General features: G+C 41.7%; 1 protein-coding gene across 2 annotated transcripts in view; it reads left to right on the top strand.

Moving 5' to 3' along the window:
- The window catches only part of Cdk19 (cyclin dependent kinase 19), a 124,224-nt gene that overhangs the window by 27,443 nt on the left and 68,882 nt on the right, over positions 1-27,899 (top strand). For both annotated transcript variants that reach the window (XM_034524173.2, XM_076916943.1), the window contains exon 2: positions 16,258-16,333. In XM_034524173.2, coding sequence (XP_034380064.1) covers positions 16,258-16,333 — 76 coding nt within the window. The remainder of the gene's footprint in view (positions 1-16,257; positions 16,334-27,899) is intronic.

Raw genomic sequence — 27,899 nt, 5'->3', positions numbered from 1 at the left:
CTCCTGTTGTTTCTCATTAGAAAACAAGCAAGTTTTTCAGGGATAATAATAAAAAGAAAATATAAAAAGATAAAACAATAACTGTCATATCAGAGTTGGAGAAGACAAACAGAAGGAAAAGCCCAAGAGAAGGCACAAGAATCTGAGACCCACTCATTCGCACTCAGGAATCCCATAAAAACGCCAGCCTGGAAGCCCTGTGTAGTGCATACACAGGGGCCGTGCAGGCCTGGGCATGCTGCCTCAGTCTCTGTGAGTTCATATGAACTTGGATCATGTTAATTCAGAGGGCCTTGTTTTCTTGATGTCCTCTATCCCTTCTGGCTTTAACACTCTTTCTGCCTCCTCTACCTTGGCTTCTTTGAGCCCTGAGGATCTGATGATGACATCTCATTTAAGGCTGAGTGTTCCAAGATCTTTTATTCTCTGTATCATGTCTGGCTGTGGGTCTCTCTTTGTTCCCATCTGCTGCTGGAGAAGCCTCTCTGATGACAGCTAAGCAAGGCGCTGATCTGTTTCATAGCTGTTACTTGAACCACAGTGTGGTCAAAATTTTGATGCCTGGTATGTTGTTACTTGTTTTGGGCCTCTTATAATCTAGATAATGCCCACACCCACTCGTTTGTGTCACCTTTTTTTTTTTTTTTTTTTTTTTTTTTGGTTTTTTGGTTTTTGGTTTTTTGAGACAGGGTTTCTCTGTGTAGCTCTGGCTGTCCTGGAACTCACTCTGCAGACCAGGCTAGCCTCGAACTCAGAAATCTGCCTGCCTCTGCCTCCCAAGTGCTGGGATTAAAGGCATGCGCCACCACCACCCGGCTTGTGTCACCTTTTATTTAATGGGCCAAGTCAGTTTCCTTTGAGAATATTCCATATATAGGTAGTGGTTACTAGAGAGTTTCTCTGCACCTCTATAGCATGCTGCTGTGAGGGGGTTGGGAATCCCATTATTAGTCTGTGGGTCTTACCACTTGTTCGTGAACGCAAATGTTTGTTTACCCTGCTATTCATGGCACAAATAATATCATCATATGGATGCTGTTATGTCAAAGAGGTTTGTGGGACCACTGGTCACCATCATATAAGGCCACCACTACCACCTTTACTTTTATGTTCTTTTTGTCACTATTCTTATTTTTGTGGTTTTAACAGTCATTTAATAATATTGGTTGCATGGGGAAAAACAAACATCTCTTCCTCCCAGGCAGAGAGCATGGACAGAGACAAGGTTCCCTCCAAGACCAGTCTGGTGAACCAGTGAGTTAGTTCAGGTTGTTACAGGAATGTGGGTGACTTACACAGGCAGCTACACCACTGAGAAGTGCCATCCCAGTTAGCTGATGGTGGTAATTGGAAGCTCCAGGGAAACCAGGGCCAGTGAAGGTCTAAGTGAATCCTAACCCTTCTCCCATGGTTATAGGAAATGTTCATGAGCTTGACTTTGTGAGGGGTTCTGTTTGTTATCACAACCACTCTGCTTATGATGATGGTCAGGTACAACCCAGAGAAAACAGCTACGCTGCATTGATGCATCTTTGTCTAAGTCAGTTGGTTACTTTTTGTTCATGTGGTACTGGCCATCCAGTGTGCTTACCTGTACCTTTTTGTTAAAAGTAACAAAAGACAAAGGCAAGGTGCTTTCATTTCACTGAGGCATCACTCTGACAATTCCATTATCTTCAACTGACTCCTGGATGTCTGCGGTAGAAACATACATGCACATGTGTGCACATATGTGAATGTGTATTTATGCAGTATTTTTGAACATTAACTTGTTCCATGTGCTTAAAGATATTTAGCTACACTAGGTGTTTCTGTTTCTGCAGTGTGATGGGTTGTTTTGTAATTTGAGACAGAATCTCATTAAGTAGACCAAGCTGGCTTCACACTCTGTCTCTGCCTCACAAGTGTTGGGATTAAACACATGAGTGACTCCACCCAGCTGGAATGTGTGTGGAATACATTTCTACTCTATTTCCTTTCATTTTTGGCTAATATTAAGCTCTCCTCGAGTTTCTGTAGTAGTCTCTTTATATTTGATTATTATTATTATTATTATTATTATTATTATTATTATTATTAAATCTACTCATTTGTCCTGTGTACTATCAGCATTTTGAGACTAGCTGTCTGATGTTTTGCTTGTCTTGTTAGGAAGCCTTTGATGGCTTCCATCCTGTGGGTAAAAGGACAGCTTTTTAGCATACATGCAAAAATGATGCTCACTTGACTTTCTTTTCATTTCATTCTTGTGTTCTAGCTGTTTGTTTGTTTGTTTTGAGAAAAGTGTTCTCTTTTATGTAGCTCTGGCTGTCCTGGAGCTCACTCTGTAGACCAGGCTGGCCTCGAACTCCCAGAGACCCACTTACCTCTCTCACTAGCTCTGGGATTAAAAGCATTTACCACCAGACCCATCTTCTAGCCATATTCTTGTAATGTCTGTTTGTCTCAGTTTCTGTCTCTGGCTTACTACCTTAAGACAACAGGGTCTATGAACCAGAAGCTCAAAATGTTGGCTAGGCTGGATGGGCAGTGAGCTTCCAGTATCCGTCTCCACATGCAGTGTTGGCATTATAGCATGAACAGCCATGACTAACAGCTTTTATGTGGTGCTGGGGATTTGAACTTAGGCCCTTTTGCTTGCACAGCAAGTGCTCTTACTTACTGAGCCATCTCTCTAATCCTTGTTTCTTGAATGTAGTATGGATTTAAATTTTAGGTTTCTGCCAAACATTTCTGTCCTGACCCTTTTACTGCTTAATGTTTTTTGTGCTTAACTCTGAAGAACCATTCAAATGTTCCTTTGATAAACAGATAGTTGTCCATTTCTAGCCTTTTCTTTTGGACCAAGCCCTCTCATGTTTATCCTATGTCTCCTCTCCCCTTGCTCATGTCCCCCTCTCCCCCCCATTTCCCCATGTGAGAGCACATAGCAAACCACATCTCTTTCAAGTGTGCCTCTGTGTAGAAAGACTCAACAGAGGAGTCGGCTTTCCTTTTCCCAGATCCCAGCACAGAGCTTTGCACACAGTTCAGTGCCGAGTGAAATATTTCTGAAGGGACTGGGGAGGGCTTAGTGGTCAAGTGCACTTCTGCTCTGCAAGCATGAGGATCCGGGCTTGGATCTGTCTCCACACCCAGTGTTAGCATTATAGGCCTGAACAGCCATGCCAGACATTTCTGTGGATTCTGGGGGTTTGAACTTAGGCCCTTATGATCTAGTTCTCACATAAAAATCTGGGTATGGTTGAGTGTACCTGTAATCCTAGGCAGAGACAAGTAGATATGGAGAATTGTGGGAGCCTGCTGGCCAGTCAGCCTAGCTGAAACTGAGTTTTCAGTCAGTTAGAGACGCTACGTCAAGGTAATAAGGCAGAGAGGGGAAGACACTAGGCATCCTCTTCTGGCCTCTGTATGTGTGTGTGCATAGACATTTGCACACTCATGTTATATGCTTGTACCAGATACAACATATACACAGAAAAACACATTTCTGAAATAAACGGTATCTCTGCTGTCCCCTGTGTCATTTGTGGTAAACCTGACTTGAAATTTATGAATTTTAAAGGGAGGACAAATGTCTTACATTAAAGGTTTGGTTTATAATAAATACTTGCTGCTGGTTTTGTTTTGTAGACTAAATCTCTTAATTTGTTTTTGTTTTTTTTTTTTGTGTGTGTGTGTGTTAAGCTTAACATTTTTGATAACTAGAATTGTAGGCATTACTGTAGATATATTTGTTTTAAAGTCACTTTGATTAATAAGAATTTGACATCTTAAGAAATTACATACTGATGTTTACCAGTGCAGCATTGAATTTAAGATTTTTAGGAGTATAGTGAGAGCTGAACTAATTTTGGCAAAAAAGTAAGAGGCTGAGGGTCCCATCCACATCCAGCTTCATTAGTAAGATTTCAGGGTTACTGAGCCACAGTTGAAATACATTGATGTGAGAATCATTTTCATTTAAAGTTCAGTATATAATAATAAATAATAAATACTCTAATCAACATGTGGATGTTGGTTAGGCCTGATCGTGCTGCCTACAATTCCAAGTATTTCAAACAAAGCAAGTTCAAGTCCTGTCAGGGCTACACACTGTGTTCTAAGGCTAGCCTGGGCTGCTTAGTAATACTGTTTAGAAAGGACTGGGGCTTAGCTCAGTGGTAGAGCGTTTTGCTCTGTATAAGTCATACAAAAGTCCCTGGTTCAATCCCTAGTATTGAGAAGAAAGAGGGAAAATGGTTGTATAAAGCTAAGGCCTGGGCACTGAGGAGAAGGAAGTGTTGCTATTAGCTGATTGCTGGAAGCCTGTTCTGATCCTGTGTTGGTTTGTTTTTAAACCACCTTAATTCAAATTTGTAAAATACCTATATTTGAATTCCACATGAAGTAACTATTGAAGATTGAAGATTTTTACAGAAAAATAAATACTAGTGAATTAGTTTATAAGGAAAGAGACCCAGTAAAGTCAACCAGTCTTTGTAAAGGATATAATGAATTGGTTGTTAGATTTAATGGTGCAGGAGAATGCTGACTTAGAACTTTATTTTTTTATTTTATTTATTTATTTTTTTTTGTTTTTCGAGACAGGGTTTCTCTGTGTAGCCCTGGCTGTCCTGGAACTCACTCTGTAGACCAGGCTGGCCTCAAACTCAGAAATCCACCTGCCTCTGCCTCCCAAGTGCTGGGATTAAAGGCGTGCGCCACCACTGCCCGGCTTAGAACTTTATTATATTTAGAGATGAATTAGATTTACAATATTTGGTAGGTGGAAGTGTTATTGATGGTATCCATTGATGAGAGGAATCTAAACTAATAGAAAGACCTTGTTGCTCAGGATTATTTTAAGTGGCCATTATCATGCAGACAACAAAAGAAATTTCAATTGTATTATTTATGAATGAGTTTTTAAAAAAATACTAAAAGCAGGGGTGTAGAAATAAGGTCTATATGGATACATATAGTATCATTGTTAATTTTTTATTTTTGAGATTATAATATAATTAAGTCATTTCTCCCTTTCCTTTACTCTCTTAAGCCTTCCATAGATCCCCCCCGTCACATTCATGGCCTCTTTTTTTCATTAATTTATGTTACACGTATGTATATGTATATATATATTTCTAAGTACATAAATACAAGCTGCTCAGTCTGTATGTTTCATATATATGTATATGTGTTTTCAGGACTGAACATTTGGCATTGGATAACCAGTTGCTGTCCTGTTCTCTGGTAGAGCCCATTTCTCCCACTCTCAGTTCTCCTTAATTGCTTGTAGCTCTTTGTGTAGCCTCATGGGCTCCACCCCAGCCCACCCATCCACTTTGCGTGCCTGCTGCTGCCATTCAGCCCGTAGTCTGCAGGCATGCTGGGGAGACCCAAGCTTCTGATGGAGCTTCTGACTTACTAGGAGACATCTCATAGCAAACAAACCCTTTGTCTTTCTGCCTCCTCTTCTGCAAAGTTCCCTGACCCTTTTGTGTGGGAGTTGTTTTGTAGATGTCATGGGTGAGACTAGGTTGTACAACCCTGTATTTTGGTTGATTGTGGTTTGTTGTAATGGTCTTTGTTTGGTGCAAAGAAAACTTCATGATGAAGGGTGAGGACTGCATTTACCTGTGGGTATAAGGAAAAAGTTCAGAATTGTTAGGACTGTGGTGGTTTTCAGTACCAGGCTTGGTCTCCTCCTTACCCAGTGGCTCTTAGGTCCCCTTAGAGAAGAGTTGGCTGTGGCAAGGAAGCTGTGCCACCACTGCACCCTTAGGTTATCCTGCCATGCCGGTTATTGTTGTGCTTCACAGGGGTCACAGCTGGGTAGGAATGTTGGTTGCTTCCTTGTTTTGGAAGCTTGCATGGCACATTCTGGTGTCATGAAAGGTAGCCCTCTGGAAGGAGGAGTTTAGGTCAGTTTTAGCTCACAGGCCTCTGGACCCCGTGTCTGAAGTCTGTGGTCTCTTCAGCAACGGGCTAACTTCTTACCTTTGGGGGCAACCGAGGGCAATAGCAAACAGCTTGTATGTTTTGGGAGTTTCTTGGACATCCCTGATAACACCAAAGAAAGTTTCTCATGTCTAGTGTTGGATTTGTTTAGGTGGTTTTGGGCTCTTGGGAGGAGCCAAATTGTCAGCCCAGAGGAGAAAATTTCATTTAAACTATGTATGCATATTTATGCACAGAATTAAGTATATTATATAGATTTTTAAATAGTAACTAGTTAATAGGATTTCTTACCACCTTTTCAGATATTCTTACTGTTATTTTACCTTCTTTCTACTTTTATATTATCTCCCTCCTAGATCCTAAAGACCCCACTTCCAGTTTCAGATAGATCACTTGGACTCTGCTCTGTTATCTGTTCCCCACGCCCCTTCCCCACCAGCAGCAGTCTCTCTTTACTTTCTGGTTTCTGCAGTTTGAAGTGGGGATTTCTGCTTTCCTTACCAACTCAGTTGTGTCACATGATGGTTTTCTGGAAGCTGGCTTGTCAGAGGGCATGTGATGTTTTGCTGAAAACAGACACTTGAGAAGGCATGTAATATTTTAGAAAGAATATAAATGGAACCCCATAAATGATGAGAGGATGTTCTTGCATTGCTACACTGTGCAGCGCTTTGCTGGACTTCACTCATAGTTGGTGTTTGCTACTGAACTGGATTGCTGACAATGAAGAGGGGAACTGCCTCAAGGAACTACTTCTAATAGTTCACAGCACCCGTTTCCTCTGGTCTGTGAGGTTGAAGAGAGGTTGAAGCGTTTAAGAACCTTAAAGTAGTTTTTGAAAACAAGAAATCCAAGCCTACGGTAGTTCCTCCAGGGTCCACAGTTTCATCTGAAGGTTTAGATCAGGAGCATCTGAAGAGAGAGCGAGCATGTGACTGGGTGATGCTTACTCACCCAGTACAGGTTTTTCTAGTTCAGACTGCTTATCTTCATAGTTAATTATTTTTCTATGACATAACAAAATACAATCACCAAGACAGCTTATAAAAGGAAGCATTTAATTTGAGACTCATGGTTCCAGACAGTAAGTAGTAGGGTCCATGGCTATCATGGCAGGGAACATGGCAGCAGGCAGGCAGGTGGAGTGCTGGAGCAGTAGCTGAGAGCAATCACCTGACAGTTACAAGGCAGAGAGAGCTAACTGGGAGTGGCTGGGCTCTTGAAACTTCAAAGCTATGGTTCATCCCACCCTACCCCCTCACGCATACCTCCACCAACAAGGCCACGCCTCCTAACCTTTTCAAATAGTTCCACCAACTGGGGACCAAGTATTCAAAGATATGAGCCTGAAGGGGCCATTCTCATTCAAAGCACTGCAGTCTAGTGACAGGTTAGGTTTTGTGCCAGTTCTGTATTGGTTTTATTACTGTGGCTCTGTAATACCTTAGGATCGTGAATGGTAATCCCTTTAGCTTGTTCTTTTTGGTCAGGATTGCTTTGGCTATCTGGGATCTTCTGTAGTTCCGTATGTATTTTATGGTAGTTTTTGTTTGTTTGTTTGTTTGTTTGTTTTTCTGTAAAGAATGAGATGGGGTTTTATTGAATTTATAAATTTGGTAAAATGGTTGTTTTCACAATATTAACCAATCCGTTAGCATAGGGTGTCTTCTTTCTCTACTATATACATCTTTCTTGAGAGCTTTAGCGTTCTCACTGCTGAGGTTCTTCATTTTAGTTAGGTTTTATTGCTAGATGTTTTCTTTTCTTTAAGGCTATTGTGAATTGGGTCTGAGAGCTTGAGTTCTCTTCAGTGTTTCTGTCTCCTTACTGAATTCCATCTAAGTTCTGGATTGTCTTCATCATTCTGTCAGCAGTACGTTCTTTTGTCCAATTTCATTGAGCTGTTTCTTTGTGTCTTCTTTAAACTCATGAATTGTTTGCTGATGTTTAGATTGATCTTTGAAACTCTGTATCCTGGTGTTGGTCTAGCTGATGTTCGTTGGCAAACATTTCTATAGGACTGATAGTTTTTTGAGAAAAGATACTGGTTTGATCTTTCATATTGTTATTATTTCTGCGTTGAGATCTGTGCATGTGGGTGGACTTCTTTTGTTCCATGTTGTAGGGTGCATGGCTAGGTTGGCCTAGAGGTTGGAAACGGCTTGGGAGGATTGAAGTCAGGTGACAGGGGACTGTGCTGGTGTACAGGATGTGCCTCCTAGTCTAGTCCTGGAGTGTGAGGGTAGTTTTGGCTGCGTGGAAAGGTTGAGGGTGTGGCATGGGAGGGGCCTGTGGTTTGTGGAGGTAGGGAGGGTAGGTCCTGGCAGAAGCCTAGATATTGGATGTGGCTCGAGCAGGGATGGCCAGACTAGCCTAGGCACTGGACATGGGACCCAGGTGAGATCTGGCAGGATGGGAAGGGTCAGGTTCACATATGGGGCTAGACCAGGGAGAAGTATGTCAGTATTAGTTTTTAACTTTATTTATTTTTGAAAAATGTAATATTTAAAAGTTTACTCTGATATGGTGCTGTCCCAATGCCTGTAACACACTTTCAGGATATAGAGGCCCAAGAATTGAAATTCAAGGCTTGTCTAAGCTACCTGGCTAGCAAGACCTTTTCTTAAAGTGTGTAGGGAATAGGGAGATAGATCAATAGGAGTGTGTTTTCCCGGCAGAGTTCTGGGTTAAGTTAGCATTAGGGAAAAAAAGTCACGATATTACAAAATAAGAACAGTAGTTCCAAATAAATCATTGCTGCTGTGCTGGGTAAAAATATTCATTGAGTAATTCAGAATGATAACAGCAGAAAACTAACTCTGGCTTCCTATTATTCCAAACATTCTGTGTTGCTTTTTCCTTGAATGTAATATTAAAGCTTTCTAGCCTGCAGAATCAGATTGTCACATACTAAAGGAAAGGACATACTTTGGTGTATTCTAGCATCTTCTTGAAGAAAAAATAATATTGGCCAAGATTCAGGTATCAGAGTTTGAAGAATGTGTGTCTTAGTGGTCATACTTACTTTTAAAAGTTAACAGTGTGCCACAGCCTTGGATCCTGTACTTTTGATAGCTGTATCATTTGAATTCTCTTGGGATTTAGGAAAGGTAATTGAGGATAAATCTCTATATAGACGTGTATGTTTTCTACAGACTATGAGAGGTGAGTCTGCCTTCAGAAATGGTTTCGTTTTGCCCCCATGCTCTCTTGGCTCTGTCTTCTTCTTTTGGTCCTAGTTCTCTCTTAGACCTGAAGGACTGACCTTACCTGTGCGCTTCCTCCAGCACAGTAGCACCACACTCGCAGGCTCACACTTAGCAGACTTGCGTTGTAACCTGATGTCACTTTGCCTGTGGTCCTATCCAGCTCCTCTCTGGCCGCCCCAGCCTCAGTCAGTGGATGGTATTGCCACTCACAGGTTGACAAGGTAGAGGGTTCACTTCTCAGCCATCACACACACACAGCCAAACTGTTACTAAAATTGTCAGTTTTGATTCAGAAATTGTTTATTTTATTCATTTTATTTTTTAGAGCCCTGTGCCATAGGCAGTGCTGTTTATAAGCTCAGTGCTTGGACAGACAGGCTGTACCATAGGTTAAGACCAACCTGGGCTTCATAGTTGGGTTTGAGGGTAACCTGTGCTGCACAGCCACACTTTCCTCACCCCCACAAAACTGAAGCTCAGGCTCACCCTTCCCTTCATTTGTCTTTTTTATTAATCTTCCTTATCTAGTCATTTGGGACTGACTGTCCTCAAAAATGACTTACAAGTGTCTACTCTTCCAGTCTTATTCTTACTGCCACTCCATAAAGAGCATCGCATTTGGTGGTGGAAGGGAGTGCTGTCAGCGCTGCCTCCAGGTGCTGCCTTCATTTCTAGTGTGGAGGCTGTGGCTCTTCTTAGGCAAACGGTCTGTTGCCACCTCACGGTTTCCCTGCAGTAGTTTTACATGCCTTCAGTCTTATTAGTCCCTTTTAGAACATATCCTAGTTTATTTTCTGTTGCTGTAATAAAAGCCATGACCAAAGGCAACTTGGGGGAAAAAGTGTTTATTTTCTCTTACAGTTAATAGTCTATCATCAGAGGTAGACAAGGCGGGGAGCTGAGGCAGAATCTGAAGTAAACAGCATGGAGGAATGATGCTTACTCGTTTGCTCTCCAGGCTTGCTCAGTTTGCTTTTCTAGTATCTGCCCTGAGGCTCCACCCACAGTGGACTGGGTCCTCCCACGTCAATCACTAATTAAGAAAATGCCCCCAGGCTTGCCTATAGGAGGGTTTGATGGAGGCATTTTCTCAGTTGAGGCTCCCTCTCCCCAGATGACTTTAGTTTGGGTCAAGTTGAGAAAAAAGTGAAATGTAATTTTCGTTGAGTTTAGAATGAAATTTTATCTCCAGGTCTCAATTTAGGCTTTGCCATTTTCTCCCAGGTAGATGGTATTGCCACTCACAGGTTGACAAGGTAGAGGTTTCACTTGTCAGCCATCACACACACAGCCAAACTGTTACTAAAATTGCCAGTTTTGATTCAGAAATTATTTATTTTATTCATTTTATTTTTTAGAGACAGCATTTTGTTTATAGCCCTGGTTGGTGTAGAACTCTCAATGAAGACCAGGCTGGCTTTGAACTCACAGAGATCTAGCTGCCTATGCCTCTGAGTGCTGGAATTGAAGGTGTGAGCCCATCGTTTCTTCCCATGTACATGTGCTCTGCCACTGTGTTTGTTTGTTTGTTTGTTTTCCCTCCTAGCCATCACAATTTACTTTCTGAGAAAGAATCTGTGAAGGAATCTCCTCTGTTCTTTTAAAAGATGGACTGTCCCTGGGTGGTGATGGCACACATCTTTAAACCCAGTACACGCAGAGGCTGAGGCAGGGGTTCAGAATATGAAGCCAGCCTGGTCTACAGAGAAAGTTCCAGGACAGCCAGGGCTACACAGAGAAACCCTGTCTTGGAAAAAGAACAAACAAACAAACAAACAAACAAATAACAACAACAAAACAATTAACCAACCAAACCCCTGGACTGTCTCCATTTGCATAGCTCATTCCCCAACCTCTTTCCCTGCTGTCACTGCGCTCTGCAGTCACACTTGGTACTTACTAGCTGCTTACTAAGGATGTGTTGTTTCATACTGCATGCCTGTCTGGATTCCCTGACCTCATCTCTCTTCTGCTTTGGGAGACCCTCCCTTAGAGGGATAGCTCATGGGGTTGCCTGCCTTCCTGCATATGTCCATTGTGCTGCCTGAGCCTTCTTTGTGAGTAACTTGAGGCAAGGCATGTAGACTAACCCATTTATGTTTCCCACTTATTCAGAATTTCTTTTATAGGTGGCTTGTGATATCCAGTGTAATTTCTTAATTTATTTATCTTCAGAGTTTGACATAGTTTTGAAAGTCGAAATGTGAATGCAGTAGTTAATTTGCTGGAATAAAATAATAGGGCTTTTCTATTTTCATCAGAAATAAAAAATAGATTTTAATTTTCTTATTAAAAGACTCAAATTTTTAAAGGATGTGTTTGTATGAACGTGTGTGTGTTAGTGCATATGTGTGTATGAGTGTATATGTTTGTGTGTGCATATGGAAGCCAGAAGTCCCACTGTGTCATTCTCTGCTCATTTCTTTGAGGCAGGGTGTTCTTCAGGCCCCTTCCACCCTTTTGTTCTTTTGAGACAGTCTCAGCTCAATGGCCTGGGAGTAGCTAAGTAGGCTAGCGAGCCCTAAGAAGCTGCCTGTCCCACCCTCCCCTGGGTGGGAGTGACAGCGTGCTACCATGCCAGACTGTTTTCCCTTTCCCTTACAACGAGGTAGGCATTTACTGTGGGAGCTGTCTTTCCAGTCCCACAGGGTGTGCCTTATGCGCCTCCGTAGTCCTTGTACTTGAAGCAAGTACAAGCCCTGGGGTAGTACTGCTACCACCAGAAGGGATGCTAGGATTGGGACACTCAGCATAGGTGAGAGCAGCAAGCTGCCCTGGCTTGTGTGCCTGGACTGAACTATTTCTGGACATATGCTAATACCACATTATTAGTACTACAATAGTCTCTTAACATTTGTTTCTGTGGTGGGTATATCTGCACAAATGGAAGTTAGGCAACTTGTGCATTCTCCTTCCATTATGTGGGTCCTGGGGAGTTTGAACTTAGGTTGTCAGCCCTAGGTGTTCTGCCATGTAGCACAGGCTGGACTCAAACTCAAGAGATCCACCTGCCTCTGCCTCCCAAGTGCTGAGATTAAAAGTGTTTATTAGGTCTGGTGCCTATGGTCTTTATGCTGAGGTTTTGAGTTTGTCTAATGCCTCCTTGAGACCTTGCCATTTCTTATGCTGAATCTCAAATGTACCCCTTCACCATTTACCACGTGACAAACATAAAAAAGATAACTATAATGATACATGCACTTCATTTCCTCTCAATTTTAAAACTTCAAATCTTAAAATTGAAGGTTTTTCAAGATTTTATTAATTTAAAGTTTAATATAAATTTAAACTTTATAAGTAAAATAATGACTAGGTTTGCTCCTTGTTTCTGTCCATATAATTCGGGGTAAGAGGCCTATGCTTCAGTCTGTTCTCGAGCTTTCAAATTCCTTTGACAGCCTGGATATGAAGTTTAAAAGCTATTAATGTGATGTGTTAATTTTGCACTTTTTGACTTACTGCAAAAAATCTTATAGTTTCCATAGCAACAATAACCTATCCAGATTGTGTAATATTCTTTACAGTATTAAAAATAAAACTGCAATTCCATGAGTTTCTGGAGCACCTCATGTAGGAGAACTGGGACTTGAAAGATTTCAGTGAAAAATAAGCTGTAATTGAATGTGAAAAATGTGTCAAAAAGCTTTTTATAATTTTAAGAATTAATAGCTTGAAATATTCAGTAAAAGATAGCTGGTAGCTAATTTGATTATTAGGCATGAAGCATGTACATTACCTTTGTCAGTATCCTAAGCACACTGGTTCCATGCAGTCAGCAGTTCTTACACTTGGAGAAGAGGAGGCACCGACTTTATCTGCTCCCTGAACTCTGTCTGTGCCTTTTTAGTGGTTACTGAATGGTCAGGAGACAATGGAAGAAACGGGAAAGCATCATCTTAGCTTTTCCTGTTGTTTGTCTTTGTTCCTCAAAATAATGCTTGTGAGCCTGGTGTGGTGGCACAAACCTTTCATCCCAGTACCCTGGAGGCAGAGGCAGGTGGGACTCAAGGCCTGCCTGGTCTGTCTACACATTGAGTTCCAGACCAGTCAGAGCTTCATAGTGAGACCCTGTCTTAACCCGCCTTCCCCAATATGCCTAAATTAATCATTTTGAAAATACCAAAGAATATTTAAAGTTGGCAGTTGTTTCTGGAGTATTACATTATTTTACTAGTACCATTAACACAACTTCCTGCATCTTAACATGTGTTTTTAAATTTGTGTGTGTGTGTATGTGTGTGTGTATATATATATATGTGTAGTAGAATAGCCTATATATTTTCTTGATAAGGCATAGTGTCCTAGTTGCTGTCTGTGGCTGTGGTGAAACATTGACCAGAAACAACCTGCTGGGAGGAAGGGCTTCACTTCATCCTACAGGCCCATCACTGATGATGTCTGGGCAGGAACCTGGAGGCAGGAGCGGAAGCAGGAACCATAGACCAGTGCTGCTCATGGCTGACTCTCCATGGCTTGCTCAGCTCGCTTTCTTACACAGCTCTGAACCACCTTCCCGGCTTGGGGGGGTGTTGGGTCCTGTATGAGTGGGCTGGACTCCTTCATCAGTCATCAGTCAAGAAAATCCCACAGACTTGTCCACAGGCTAGTTCCTCATGTGGTTTCCTTTGCTCCAGCCATGCTAAGCAGTGGCTCTCAACCCTGGTGTCTACCTTTTGTGTGGGTGTGGGTTGAACAGTCCTTTCAAAGGGGCCACATATCAGATAGTTACAGTATGAGTTACAACAGGAGCAAAAGCACAGGTAGGAAGTAGCCATAAAAATAATTGTATGGTTGGGGTGGTCATACCATGAAGAAAGGGTTGCAGCATTAGGAAGGCCCCGTGTTTCCGATGACCTTTATAGCTGGGATTGGGTAACTGCACCACAGGCTAGTCTTGGGACATCTGGTACCCACATGCTCTGAAGGCTCTAGAACCTATAGGCCCTGGGGCCAATCTTTAGCAGTACTATATTTTTTAAAAAATAAGTAATTAAAAGATGCTTAATTACTCTGATTGGCATAAATTGGGAAAAAATAGAATTTTTAGACTGCTGGTGGGAGTTAAGCATCTGTAACTCACTTACTTACCCCAAATACGTGGTTAAGATGATAACAGCTGATGCTCGGACTGGGAGGTGGTGGCACGCGCTTTTAATCTGAGCTCTCAGAGGCAGGTGTCCTGTGTCATGGACATAGCAGGACAGGCTCCTTCATGTGCCGCAGCAGTTCGCAGGTGGGGTGGGGGTTGGGGTGGAACAACTCAGAGCCCTGGACCTTGGTTAGCTTCGAGCTCTTGTGCACCCCCGCCCCCCAGGGCCAGCTCTCCAGCACTGCTCCAGGTAGCTGATCCAGTGCTGCATCCTGCAAGGGGTGTCTGTCCGTCCGTCCGTCCAGCTCGTCTGTTCTGGCTCACCTGCTGGTGAGGTATCTTGTGGCAAACGTTCTCAAGGTTGTGTTTCTTTAATGAATAAAGCTACATGTTCTTTAATCTTTTTCTGGTGTCCAACCCTGCTTTGTACCCCATAATTTTAGAATAGTAAGCCAAATGTTCTTTCCCAGTTATTTCCACATCATTTATATCAACTAGATCACTCCTATATCAAGTAAAAAAAATGTAATCAGGCAATGCATAGCATATTTTAAAAAGGAACAGTTCTACTCTTCGCCTAATAATACTGTCCGTAGTCTGATTCTCCACACATTATAGCTCTAACCTTCTACCAACCAACCAGCAACGCTAAGCTGCAACTGATAAGGAAACTGGACTTACCACTCCGTTACCAGCCGGCCAGACATTCAGACCTGCAGACCTCCTGCCAGGGGGTTTGGAGAGTTTTTTTGCAGCACATTTTTTCTTGATGAAAGAGTTCCAGTGAGTAAGGCAGAAACCTGGAGCCATGGGTACATAATCCAAGAGTTCCGCTTAAAATAAGAGCTCCTTGCCATCGTGGCGCTGCACACTGATTCTCAGCACTTGGAGTAAAGAGGCAGGAGGAGCTTTGTGAACTCCAGTCTAGCCTAGTCTACACATCAAGTTCCAAGTTAGCTAGGGATACAGAGGAAGACCTCAGAGAAAGGGACAAGGGAAGAGAAGGGGAGAAGGAATGGGAGACGGAGAGGGAGAAGGAAAGAGAGGGGACCCATAGATTGAGAACAGTGTTTAATACAACCAAAAGATAAAAATTGGAGGGTATAGATTATGTCCCTGTTATTAGAACAATACATGGCATGATTTATGTTTGCCAGATATTCAAATCACAGTGATGACAGTCAGCTGGGGCCTTCTTGTGGCTGGTTCTGGTCTGTACTCTGAGGCTATTATCTGTTAAGACTCCCTCCTCCCATCATTGAAGCATTGTATTGGATTGGTTAAAATCCTTAGTAACTATTAGGCTTCCCTGTATTCCCAACCCTGTCTTCTTTGCTTGTTTTCAGAACTCTCTCTTAACTACTAGATTTCTCCAGGAATGTTTTGAGGTTTTTTTTTTTTTTGTTTGTTTTTTGTTTGTTTGTTTGTTTTGTTTTGTTTTTTTCCAAGGCAGGGTTTCTCTGTGTAGCCCTGGCTGTCCTGGAACTCACTCTGTAGACCAGGCTGGCCTCGAACTCAGAAATCCGCCTGCCTCTGCCTCCCAAGTGCTGGGATTAAAGGCGTGTTTTGAAGTCTTAAAAGGCTTTTGCTTGGCGCCTTGTAACTGGGAGCTAATTAATCACATAAACTGGTAGTTTATATCTGTCAGTTACTTCTGTAGTGATGGTTTATAACAGAATAGTTCTGTAGACTTCAGGAATGGGAGTGCTCTTAAAACGTGCTTGAGTTTATATCTCTGCTTGTTTACTCTTTGAAACTAGTGCTGTCTTTAGTACCCCATTCTCTTCATTTTGAATTTCCCGTTTTAGCTCTGTCTGGTGTTCTTATTATAATTATTTTTTTTTGGTATTTTATATTTCTATACTAGAAATATCAAAAATAATCAGCAATGCATGGCATAATGACAGTATTTAAATATTATTGAAAGACTAAATGTTTTCACTGTTTTTGTAGTTGTAATTTTAAATGTAATTATAATATGGAAAATTGAAAACTTTTTATTTTTCTCTTCACATGCAGAAAAGATGAAAAGGAATATGCACTTAAGCAAATCGAAGGCACAGGAATATCTATGTCGGCTTGTAGAGAGATTGCAGTAAGTAGATATAGTTTATTTTGTTATCAATATTGGATATTTAATATAAAATATGCATCAATGTGTTTCAATGGATTATAACTTCACATATTTAATTTAAGGATAGTTTATATAAAATGGGGAAATCTGGAAACTTAAAATTACCAAAGTCATTTTTGAGCATTTCTTTTTTCTTAATTTTTACTAAATTTATTTATTCACCTTACATCCCAGTATCAGCCCCCCTCACCCGCCCAGTACCCTCTCTCATGGATCATCCTCCCAGTGCTCCCTCCCCATCTCCTTTGATTTTTTGTTTTTGGGCTTTATTTATTTATTTATTTATTTTCTTCGGGGGGAGAGAAGTTGCAAGGTGGAGGGCAGATACAAGGAAGGATGAGTGGGATTGGGGTGCATGATGTGAATTTTACAAAGAATAAAAAGTAAAGCAAACAAACAAACAAACAAAAAACCCAAACACTATAGGAAAAGGATGGTAAAAAAACCATCTGCTATATCAACACTTAGAAATTATTTTCTTTGCAAAAATTCTCCTTCCCACGCATATAAAAATAGAGCCCATATCCTTTTTATGCAGTATACTTTGGTCCAAAGTAATAGAAAAGTAAATTTCAGCTGTGAAGTTAGTTGAGCTATTTATTAATCATACTAGGTTATATGGAGTATATAACAAATTGTGAGATATAACTCAACAGTCTTAAACAATTGAGATGTTTACATGGCAAAGAGTGGCAAGGATGGCAGTTAGCCAGGGCAGCAGGCTTTAGAGTGTGGGTTAGAGGGGTTGGGGATTTAGCTCAGTGGTAGAGCGCTTGCCTAGCAAGCGCAAGGCCCTGGGTTCTGTCCTCAGCTCTGGGAAAAAAAAAAAAAAAAAAAAAAAGAAAAGACAAAATAACAATAGAGTGTGGGTTAGAGAGCTGCCCTAATCTTTCTGGACTGATGCCTAGTCTTTCTGTCCAGTCTATGACAAACCTGCATAGACTAGATGTCACGAGAACATCTATTTTTGATACTTTGGTAGACTAGAGCCTCCAGTATCAGGGCACTGACAGAGTCTGTATCTGATATGGGCCTAGTACCCTGGTTTATGGATGGTTGGCCATCGTTTTCTTGTGTCTTCTATGATTGAAAGTGTACAGGGAATCTTTCTGGGGTCTTTTAGAAGGGAGCCAGTCACTTTTACACAGGCTTTGTCCTCATGACTTAAAATCACTTCCCACCTCACAGAGGGCCCATGAAGTAGTGATTTAAAAATTTGAGTTGGGGTTAAGGCACATAAACATTCAGTTTAGAACTGGAACACTGGCTTGGGGTACAGTGTTGCACAAGTCTGAAGACTGGAGTTTCATCTCTAATACCAGTAAATGCTGGGTGGGCTTGCCTCTAGCAAGATGGTGTAGTAAAGTCAAGGAAGACACTGGCCTCCATGTGCTTGTGCGTGCACACAGTGTATGTGCTCTTGCTCACGTATGTATGTGCCCACACAGGTGAACATATATGCATGTGCATGCATATACACACACACAAACACACACACACACACAAATCATGGAAATAGAAACCTCATTTTTGTTACTGCCAGAGGGAAGAGAAGTCAAGAAACCCTCCCTCCCTCCCTCTAGTGCTGAGAATTGAACTCAGGACCTCATACATAGGAGGCAGCTGATTAACCACTGAGCTATATCTCCAGCCCCTGTCCTGACTTGTTGCCTGGCTGCTGAGTGTCTCAGCTCTGGCCTGAATTGCTGAGAAGTCCTGCTTCCTTAGTGACTTCTGTTTTGCTGTTTCCAAATGTATGATTGCATCCACATTCCAGCTCTGGTGTTCCTGAGGTGATAGGCAGAGCAGCAGTTAGGGACTGTCACTTTCAATTTTTGACCTCCCAGTGCAGTAGATATGTGGGAACGAAGTGAAGAGCTTGCCGCTCTTGTTTTCTCTGTAGGTCCCGTGCTGGGACAGCCTGCTGCTATAAAGTTCAGTGGAATCCTTACAGCCTTTGGTGTAGATGAATAAACTTTTTTTTTAAGTTATGAAATAGAATTGATAGAATATATATTAGCTGGTAATTTAACTCTTGAGAAAAGCTTTGAAATATCCATGAATAAAACTGTTTAGTTTTTAAAATTTGTGTCTACAAACCTTAAAATTATTACATTAAGTTTTATATATTAAAAGTGGAAAAGTTCATGGCATTAGACACTAATTTTAAGAGTCTTTTATAAATAAAGCTTGCATTTACTATAAAGAAGTATCTAGCCTTGTGAGGATTGTTTTCTTGTATCATTTTATGTTTCAATAAGTCTAGGTTTCCCTCAACTATGTGTCCAACTTTGTTAAAGTGTGCATGTCTGGAACTAGGCATATAACTCAGGATTTTACCCTTCATGTGAAAGGATTAGATTTCTGTGGGAAAAAACCTCTAAAGCAGACAGCTTCTTTAGAAGATATTTTTTTGAACAGGATGTTAGATGATAATTTTTCATAAAAAGTTTGGCATAGTTTTTAGAACAGAACTAAGGAAGCTTCATGTTATTGACACTGGACAGAATATGTTCTTTGGTTGCTTTCTTCTTAAAAACAAACAAATTTTACTTTTAGGAGTGAAGGCTTGATACAGATAATTCCTTATTGGAATATGGATTTCTTGTCCTATATGGTGATGGTTAACATTTTTCCTGTTATACAATATATTTGGCTTCTTTAGCAAAATAAGTACTATTCCTAATTTTTCCTTCCTTCCTTCCTTCCTTCCTTTTCCTTCCTTCCTTCCTTCCTTCCTTCCTTCCTTCTTCCTTCCTTTCTTTTCTTTTCTTTTTTTAATTATTAAATTTCTGTTTTTTTATTTTGAGACAGGGTTTCTCTGTGTGGCCTTGGCTGTCCTGAACTCACTCTGTAGACCAGGATGGCCTTGAACTTAGAGATCTGCCCGCCTCTACCTTTCAAGTACTGGTTTCATGTGTGTGCCCTACAACCACCTGGGATCTGTATGAGTTTGAGGCGAGTTTGCTCTACATTGGGAGTTCCAGGCCAGCCACAGCTACATGCATAGTAAAACCTTATCTCAAACAAATAACAAACAAAATGTTTTCTTAGAAGATACTAAAGTTTAAAATTTATTATGGTCTTATGTATGTCTGAATATATGACGGGCACATGTAAGTGCTTGTGTGCCCTTGATCATGTGGAAAGAAGCCAGAGAGTAACAGGTTCAGAGTTCTTCTGGAATTTACAGTGTCTTCTGAGCAAATGCATACAGCTTCAACTCCACCAGTACCTGTCCTCTCCACCTTCATGTTCCTCCAGCTTCTTTCTGAGACATTCTTATTTTATCTGGAGTTTGCCAGTCTGGCTAGACTGTCTAGCCAGCAAGTCCCAGGGGTCCTCCCAGCTCCACAGCCCTAGCTCAGGGAGCACAGGCTGCGCATGCTTGACTTGTGCACACGCGATGTTTACACCTCCATCCCCCTGCTTGCATGGCAAGCACTTTATTGACTGAGCCATCCCCCCAACCTCTGGTTTTAAACCGTGAACTTATTTAAAATTAGTAATCTTAGACTCAAACTAAGATGGACATTTCTCTATTTGTGAGTGTTGATTTGGAGAGTGTGTCCATGCACACACATGGTCAGAGAACTACTCTTAGCAGCTGGCTCTTCTCTCTCACTTTGTTGAGGCAGTCTGTCTTGCTTCTTCCTGACGGACTGCACACGCAGACTGGCTGTCTCCACTGATCATTTCAGCACAGAAGTGTGACACAGGGATCGATCACACATGCTTGCTTTTGTGTGTGTGTGTGTGTGTGTTCACTTACAGGCATGGCATGTGTTTGGAGGTCAGAGGTCAGACACAAGTAGGTTTGAAGTTTTTCCTCCCGCTGTGTAGATCTCAGGAACTGAACTCAGACTTTCAGGCTTGGAGGAAGTTGCCTCTACTTGCTGACTTCTTGACTCTTAGAATATGACATTAAATGGGGTGGGGGCAAACAATACTAACATATTCTTTTGTTTTCATTTTAAGGTAGGAAAGAACTTGGATTTCGGATTCAAATAGGTCTTGGATTGTATAGACTCCCTTATGCTTCCTGCATGTCTTGAACAAGCTGATAGTAGTGTTGGGCCCGATTTTACCTGTTTTGGGGTTGCCATAGAGATGAGGGCTTTTTGTTTGTTTGTATGGTGTTTGTTTTGTTTTGTCTTTTTGAGACAGGGTCTTTCTGAATAGGTGTTGCTGGCCTGGAATTCATATAGACCAAGGCTGGCCGTGAACTCCTAGAGACCCATGTGCCTCTGCTTCCCTAAGCTCCGCCTCCCTGAGCTCCGCCTCCCTGAGCTCCGCCTCCCTGAGCTCCGCCTCCCTAAACTCTGCTTTTCTAAACTGGGATTAAAGCTGTGCACTGCTATGCTCAGCCTTTTTTCTTTTCTTTGTTTATTTTTTTGGTGAGCTTTAGTTTTATATAATAAAGGGTTAATTTTTCCCTACCCATCGCAGTAGTAAAAGGAAAGGGCCAGCTTTACAGCAGTATGCTCTCGTTTCTCCGACGTTGAATTGCTAATCTTATGGAAGATAAATTGTGTCTTTAACAGAGGTCTGGTAAATACTTATTTTAGTTATTTGCTTTTTGTTTTGAAATAGGTAGGTTCTAGCTATATAGCCTGCATGGAATTTGCTCCTCAGTTGTTCTGTAATTTGATGTAGTCTGCCTGCTTCTGCCTCTCAAGTGCTGGGATTACACGTGTGCACCACCATGCCTCACACATAGATGCTCCTTTCAGAAGTTCAATACCTGCTATTGTCTTGAATGGTAAATTATTTTGAGGCTATACTACAACAGAAAATATACCTGTTTCCTCCTCCATTGTAGCAGTTGGTAGGTACTAGGAACTACTTTTTGTGACAGTTTGCACAGCAAACTTCTTATGCATATAGAAGTCTTGAGTTTTGAAACATGAACTACCCTTTTTCTCAGAACACATTGAAATAAAAAATACCAGCCTATTCCACGCAAATCTATTAGTCACACAGGTGACTGTTAGGCTGTCTAGAGCTACAGTGCTCAAGGACAGCCTGTTACTGGTTTCTTTTGGTTTTAGTGTGTCACCCACTTAGCTATAAGGCCTTGCTTGTTGATTCTGGTGCTTGATTGAACCCAGTGCCTCCCTTGCACATGTTAACTGTGTGCTGCCACTCTGCTACACTCTAGGAGTAAGTGGATTGGGGATTAAAGTCCTGAACTTGTGCTTTTGAGACAAGGTCTCACTAGCTGAGAGAGGCTTAAGTTTTCCATCCTTCTGCCTTTGCCTCCCACATGTTGGGATTGAGTTAAAGTCTTTCAACATTAGCTCACATCTCGTGTTTTCATAGTTAGTGATAGTGATGGGCAGGCTCTTTAGGTCTTTCAGGTGCTTGGGGTCTGTAAAAACTAGACTAGAGACTGGGAACAATTAGACAAAGTGCAAAGGTTGTGTGGCAACCAAGAAGAAGAAATGGAAGCCATCCTACTGAGCAGTGGACTGGAGCTAGTTGTTGACCGTAAGGAGAGGAGAGGATACAGTAGGGGACATGGCTCCAGTCAGTGACTATGGTAAGTGGAGGCCACCAGCAGACAAGGCGGTCTAAACAGGGAAAGCCCACAGTTGCACACGCTAGCTAGCAGAAAGCTTAGCATGATTAAGAGAAAGGAATTTCCTCCAGCACCAGTGGGTTATCATAAAGACACAGACTCACTGTTTCTATTTGTGTTCTGGTGATAAAAGGTACTCACATAAACCGCAGTTAGAGCAATGCAGTCAGGATGGAGGTTTAGCAGATACGAACAGGAATTAGACTGCACTTGGAAAGCATGAGGCATCCATTTCAGTTTTATAAGCCTCTTGGCATACTGAGCAGGTCTGGTCATCTAGAAGTTTGACTGTTGTTTTTCTTAGAAGAATGTTTTAATTGATTAGAAATTCTACACCTTGTAGATTATGGTGATACATAATTTTTTGAGGGGGTGGGTGATCTACTTTCTGGTAAGTTTGCCAAGCCATTTTATATGACTTATATTAAAAAACAAGCTGGAGACATAAGTCTATATTCCCTTGTGGTTTCAGTCTTGAGATGTTTCCAGCATGGGTTCATTTGAGTATTTTCTTGTTGAGCTTTTAAAAATTATCCCCATTCCCACCCCATCCTGTATCTGTTTTGATTGTGTTGGGCATTGAACTCGGCTGCCTGCAGTGCAAGTTAGGCACGTGGCCAACTGCTGAGGTATACACCCAGCCCCGGGATTCTTAAAAGTTGATCCTGTCATGTTATGGAATTAAATATATTTTAATACTTTATGGCATTCTTGTTTGTCCTGGTCAGCTTTTGTGTTATGTTGAGTGCTGCCTATTTTACTGTATTTCTGCGAGTCTTGAAGTATCCTTTGTTCTCAGTACATTGGGAAGGGGACATGGAGAGGGCTGGTCAGATTCGTTTGGAGTACTGGACCCTTTTTCAGCATTATTTACTTTGATGACTTCTTTGAATTTTGTTGTCTAAAATACTAAGCACAGTTAATTAGAGACAACTCTAAAAGTGTTGCTGTCTCCGTTTCTCTCGACACATCCACATCCTCCTGGGCTTCAGTCTCAGTATGAACAAAAGGTAGCATGCTAAAAATAGGCTTCACGTTTGGATAGGTTAAGTTGGTAGTAGTTAAAATAAACATTAAAAGCTATCTAGTGAAAATTTTCTTCCTTTTCCACGTCGCTAGATGAACTCTAGGTTGGTGTCTTAAGTCTCTACTATCGTCTTAAAGTTTCTATATTCCCTGTGGCTGATCTTTGAAAAGTTTTGCATAGAATATGTTCTGCAAATGATTTAGGAAAGGATAATATAGATATTTCAAAGTAAAGTCCTCTGATGGGAAAAGTCTGTTGGTGTTATTACACTTGAACTTAACCATAAGAGGTGCTTTACTGCCATGGTATGCGGGAGAGCGCCTCTTTACCCCAAGTCTGTGCTTCTGTCTAAGGCCAGGGCTACCACACGTTCCCAGTGCCGTCCTGACAACTGAGGGCCGAGCATGGTGTAGGAAGCAGCTGCTACCTGGTTTCCCTTGCTGGGTCTTTATTCTTTCTCCTGTGGCAACCACAGTGCACGTTCTCACAAGTATACAGAGCCACATAGAAACAGCCCCTCAAGGTTCTTGTGGGACGGAAAATGTCAAAATGTCGTGAGGCTCTCCTGGTGTTTGAACCTGGTATGCAATGACATCTATAGTGGCTTTTGTTTGTTTTCGTTTTTGTCATTTAAAAAAACCTCATAAGAATAAATGCATTAGGTAATTATATCATCCATACCTGTCTTAACCTATGAATTGTAGTTGTGCCAGTAAAAATAATTTAAAGGTGCCCTGCATTCCCATTGCCTGTGGCTTATGTACATGAGATTTGGTATAACTCGTACTTTTTCTTGTCTTTGTAAAGAATTTCTGAAGGAATTTCTCAAGAATTGTAAGTAAATACATTTTTATATTTAAAAGACAATTTTTTGGAGGGTGTTGTCATTTGTTTATTTTTGAGACAGGTTCTTGCTCTGCAGTGTAGGCTGGCCTCCCAACTGATAGACTATCTGGCTAAGGGTAGGTTTTCTCTTTGAATTTAAAAATGCTTATTTAATTGTATGTGTGTTGCGCGCACACACACATGTGAACACGTCACGGTGCACATGTGAGGGTCAGAGAACAACTTTGGGAGTTGGTTCGTCCTTCTGACATTTGAGTCTTAGGCCTTCAGGCTAGCAGCGGCTGCTTCACCTTCTAGCTTCACTTGCTAAGTCACCTGCTGCTCCGTTAGAGACCTTTAACCAGCAGGAACATGGGCTAAAGAAGTGCAACTCACTGACCATGGAGAAGTCCCCCTGGGGCCTACATGGAGCCTTTACCCCGCTGGCAGTGTTCATGGTATTGGAAGGAGCTCTGCCTGAAAGGTGTGCTACTGCAGCATGTACCACTAGCCAGCCAAGAGCTGGTTGGATGTAAGGCCTAATCCACGAGATGGAAGGCATCCCTGACGCTGCTGAGATGGTCAAGAACTTGAGAGTAGATAGGCTATGGACCTAGGGGAAGACCAAATACTGTTCTGCTAAAGGAGCACAGCAACAAGGCGCTGCATAACAACATTCTGCCGTAATAGATCAGTGCCTTGCCCATCATCAGACAAGCTTCCCTCTCTCAGTAAATGGGAAGAAATACAGAGACCATAGCTGAACAGTGTGTGGAGTGGGAGACCTCAGAACACTCTGTACTAAACAGGGTGTCTCCATTATTATCCTCTCTCCTCATGGCTCAGGGGACCCTTCAGAGCAGGCAAGAAGAGTGTAAGAACCAGAGGGGATGGGGAACACCAAAGAAACAAGGCCTTCTTAGCAGAGAATGACTGGAGCAACATGAACTCAGAGACTGGCGGCAGGCACGGGGCCTGCACAGGTCTGGGCCTGATGGGGTTCCAGTGCTGGGAGAGGAAGTGGACCCCGCCCCCTGCCCTAACCTAGAAGCAGTCTCTAACTGATAACCTCTTGTAAATGAAAAGGTGGTTTTCTCCAATGGAATCTTCACTGGGTGTACACTCTCTTAAGGTCAGACCCATAAAGTGAACTAACTCAGTGGTATTTTTTAAGTTGTCATCCTGTACCCCTGCCCCACAATGATCTGTCTGGCCATTTTTTCTTACTTGACAAGCATTTTGTTTATATATTATGGTTTCTGATTTTGTATTTTTAGGGGATTTCTCTGTGTGCCAATGTGTATACCTCTGCACCTATATGTATTTCTTAAGCTTTTTCTTTGCCTCTGTGTGGGGAGGATCTGTAGGAGTTGGGAGAGGGGAAACCATAATCAGAATATATTTATGAAAAAAGATCTATTTTCAATAAAAAAAGAAATAAAAGTAGAAGCATTCATATGCAATAAGAAAAAACCCATCATAAATAATCAGGAAAATATTAAATAAACCCTCAGTAGGGATGTTTTAAACATATCACATCAATAATAATATTGTTTTCAATGGAATAAAATACTGGAGCTGTTTACAACACTAGTAAATTGTAAATTATATTGTATCACTGAGTAAAACAATTTGTTTATCTAGCAGGGATATAGGTCTGTTACTCTGGATTTAGAGCCTTGTAAAATACTAAAATATTAATTATATATGTATATATAAATACGTTTTTGAGTCACTGTTTGTTAGTGTTATAACAATTTATGTAATACATAATATTAATTTGTGAGTGTCACCACTCTGTACCTGACTGTGGAAAAATCCTCATTTTACCCCAAATTCTTACCGAATTTAGATGTCTGTGAAGCTTACCTGTGTGTACGCTGCTATAGTTTTACCCATCTCTGACTGCTGAATTTCGGTTATCTTTCTCTCATTGCTTATGCTCTTGTTCTCATATTTTTTTCCTTAGATTTATTTTTTACAAAATGTTTTTCCGAGAGATCTGTTCATGACTGTAGCGGTTTATGACTCCACAAAGACTGGCCGTACTCGTTCTGTGCACTTTCTTAGCGTCCTGACCCGCCTCATCTGTTCTCTGGTGCTTAGTGTCTTCACAGAGGACGTGGTAGATTATCTGTTATGTAAACGATGGCTCAGTTGTTAGCCTTAGTTTTTTTGAAGGATTTTTAACTCAGTTTTTCTATGAAAGAAAGATGAGTACTCCTGAATAGGCTGTATAGGGTTGAAGTTTCTAGTATTTCAATGAACTCTTACCAGTGTTTTTTTTTTTTGGGGGGGGGGTGGGTATAGTTTTTCCTTGCTTTCATAGAACTAGCTAAGAGATGGTCTGATATAGTCACTCTTGAAATTTGGAATCTATATAGCACATAGTGTGGAACAAAGTGAGTTCATTGTTAAATGGTTGTGTTAAATGGTTAAATGGTTTTATTTAAACATTATAAGGCTGTGAGACTCATTCTCCAAAGGTTTTCAGTACTAGACACCTGAGACTTGGAGCTGAGACACCGGTGAAGTGGAAGGAGCGTGCCAAGGGTCTGACTGGTCAGTTACTAGTCAGGGTGGAAAGCTGATGCGCATCAAGCTCAACCGAGAATGTTTTGAACATAGTATGAAAAGAATACATGTGTGTTGCTTAGTTTTATGTCAGTTGACACAAGCTGGAATCATTTGGGAAAAGGGAGCCTCGACTGAGACATTATTTCCATAAGATTTGCCTCTAGGTGAGTCTGCAGACCATTTTCTTCAGGAATGAGTGATGTGGGAGGCCCAGCTCCTGGGTTGGATGGCACCCCTGGATCGGTGGCTAGTATAAGAAAGCAGGCCCAGCAATCCAGTAAGCTGTTTTATGGCATCTGCTTCAGTTGCTACTTAGAGTTCCTGCCCTGTCCTCCCTCAGTGATGGATGTGTTTTATGAGCTGTTAAAGGGAAATAAATTCTTTCTCCTCCAAGTTGCTTTTGTTCATGGGCTTTATCAGAGCATCAGAAACTAAGACAGTGTGATGCAAAAAGAATACATGATACAGAAGAGACACACTATGTGGCACAGGTTAGTAACTTCAGATATTTGAGAGGCCAAGGTTGGAAAATAGGAAGTTCAGAGCCTCCATGGGTTACAGAGCAGTTCAGGGCCAGCCTGGGCTATTTGGTGAGATCCTGTCTCAAAAAAGTAAAATCAGGGCTGCCACCAAAGCTGTGTGTTAGAGTATGTGTCTAGCTTTTCTTCAAACTCTTGGCCTGTATGTATGCAGAAAGCAAAGAAACATACATAATACATATAAACCCTTTTGTGCATAAAATTTGACTTAGGATGGCTCGATGGTTAAGAGCCTGGCAGCTTTTACAGAGAACCTGGTTCAGTGCCCAATGCCCACATGGTAGCTCACAACTCTCTGTAACTCTTGTCCCAGGAGATCTGATGTCCTTTTCTGACCTTCATGGGCAGTTTACTTACATATATACAGCCAAAATACTCATATGCAAAAAACAAAAAAATAAATCTTAAGAAAATGTAATAATTGTAATAATTGATTTAAAAATCTGTTTGTGCATATGTGTGCATGTATGCTGGAGCCCACAGCATGCCACTGTGTGCATATGTGCTGGAGCCCACAGCATGCCACTGTGTGCATATGTGTGCATGTGTGCTGGAGCCCACAGCATGCCACTGTGTGCATATGTGCTGGAGCCCACAGCATGCCACTGTGTGCATATGTGTGCATATGTGCTGGAGCCCACAGCATGCAGCTGTGTGCATATGTGTGCATGTGTGCTGGAGCCCACAGCATGCCGCTGTGTGCATATGTGTGCATGTGTGCTGGAGCCCACAGCATGCCACTGTGTGCATATGTGCTGGAGCCCACAGCATGCCACTGTGTGCATATGTGTGCATATGTGCTGGAGCCCACAGCATGCCACTGTGTGCATATGTGCTGGAGCCCACAGCATGCCACTGTGTGCATATGTGTGCATGTATGCTGGAGCCCACAGCATGCCACTGTGTGCATATGTGCTGGAGCCCACAGCATGCCACTGTGTGCATATGTGCTGGAGCCCACAGCATGCCACTGTGTGC

This window comes from Arvicanthis niloticus, chromosome 20 (assembly GCF_011762505.2).
Source record: "Arvicanthis niloticus isolate mArvNil1 chromosome 20, mArvNil1.pat.X, whole genome shotgun sequence".
NCBI lineage: Eukaryota > Metazoa > Chordata > Mammalia > Rodentia > Muridae > Arvicanthis > Arvicanthis niloticus.
Note: the sequence above shows the minus strand (reverse complement) of the source record. Positions and strands in the feature narration are given on the sequence as shown.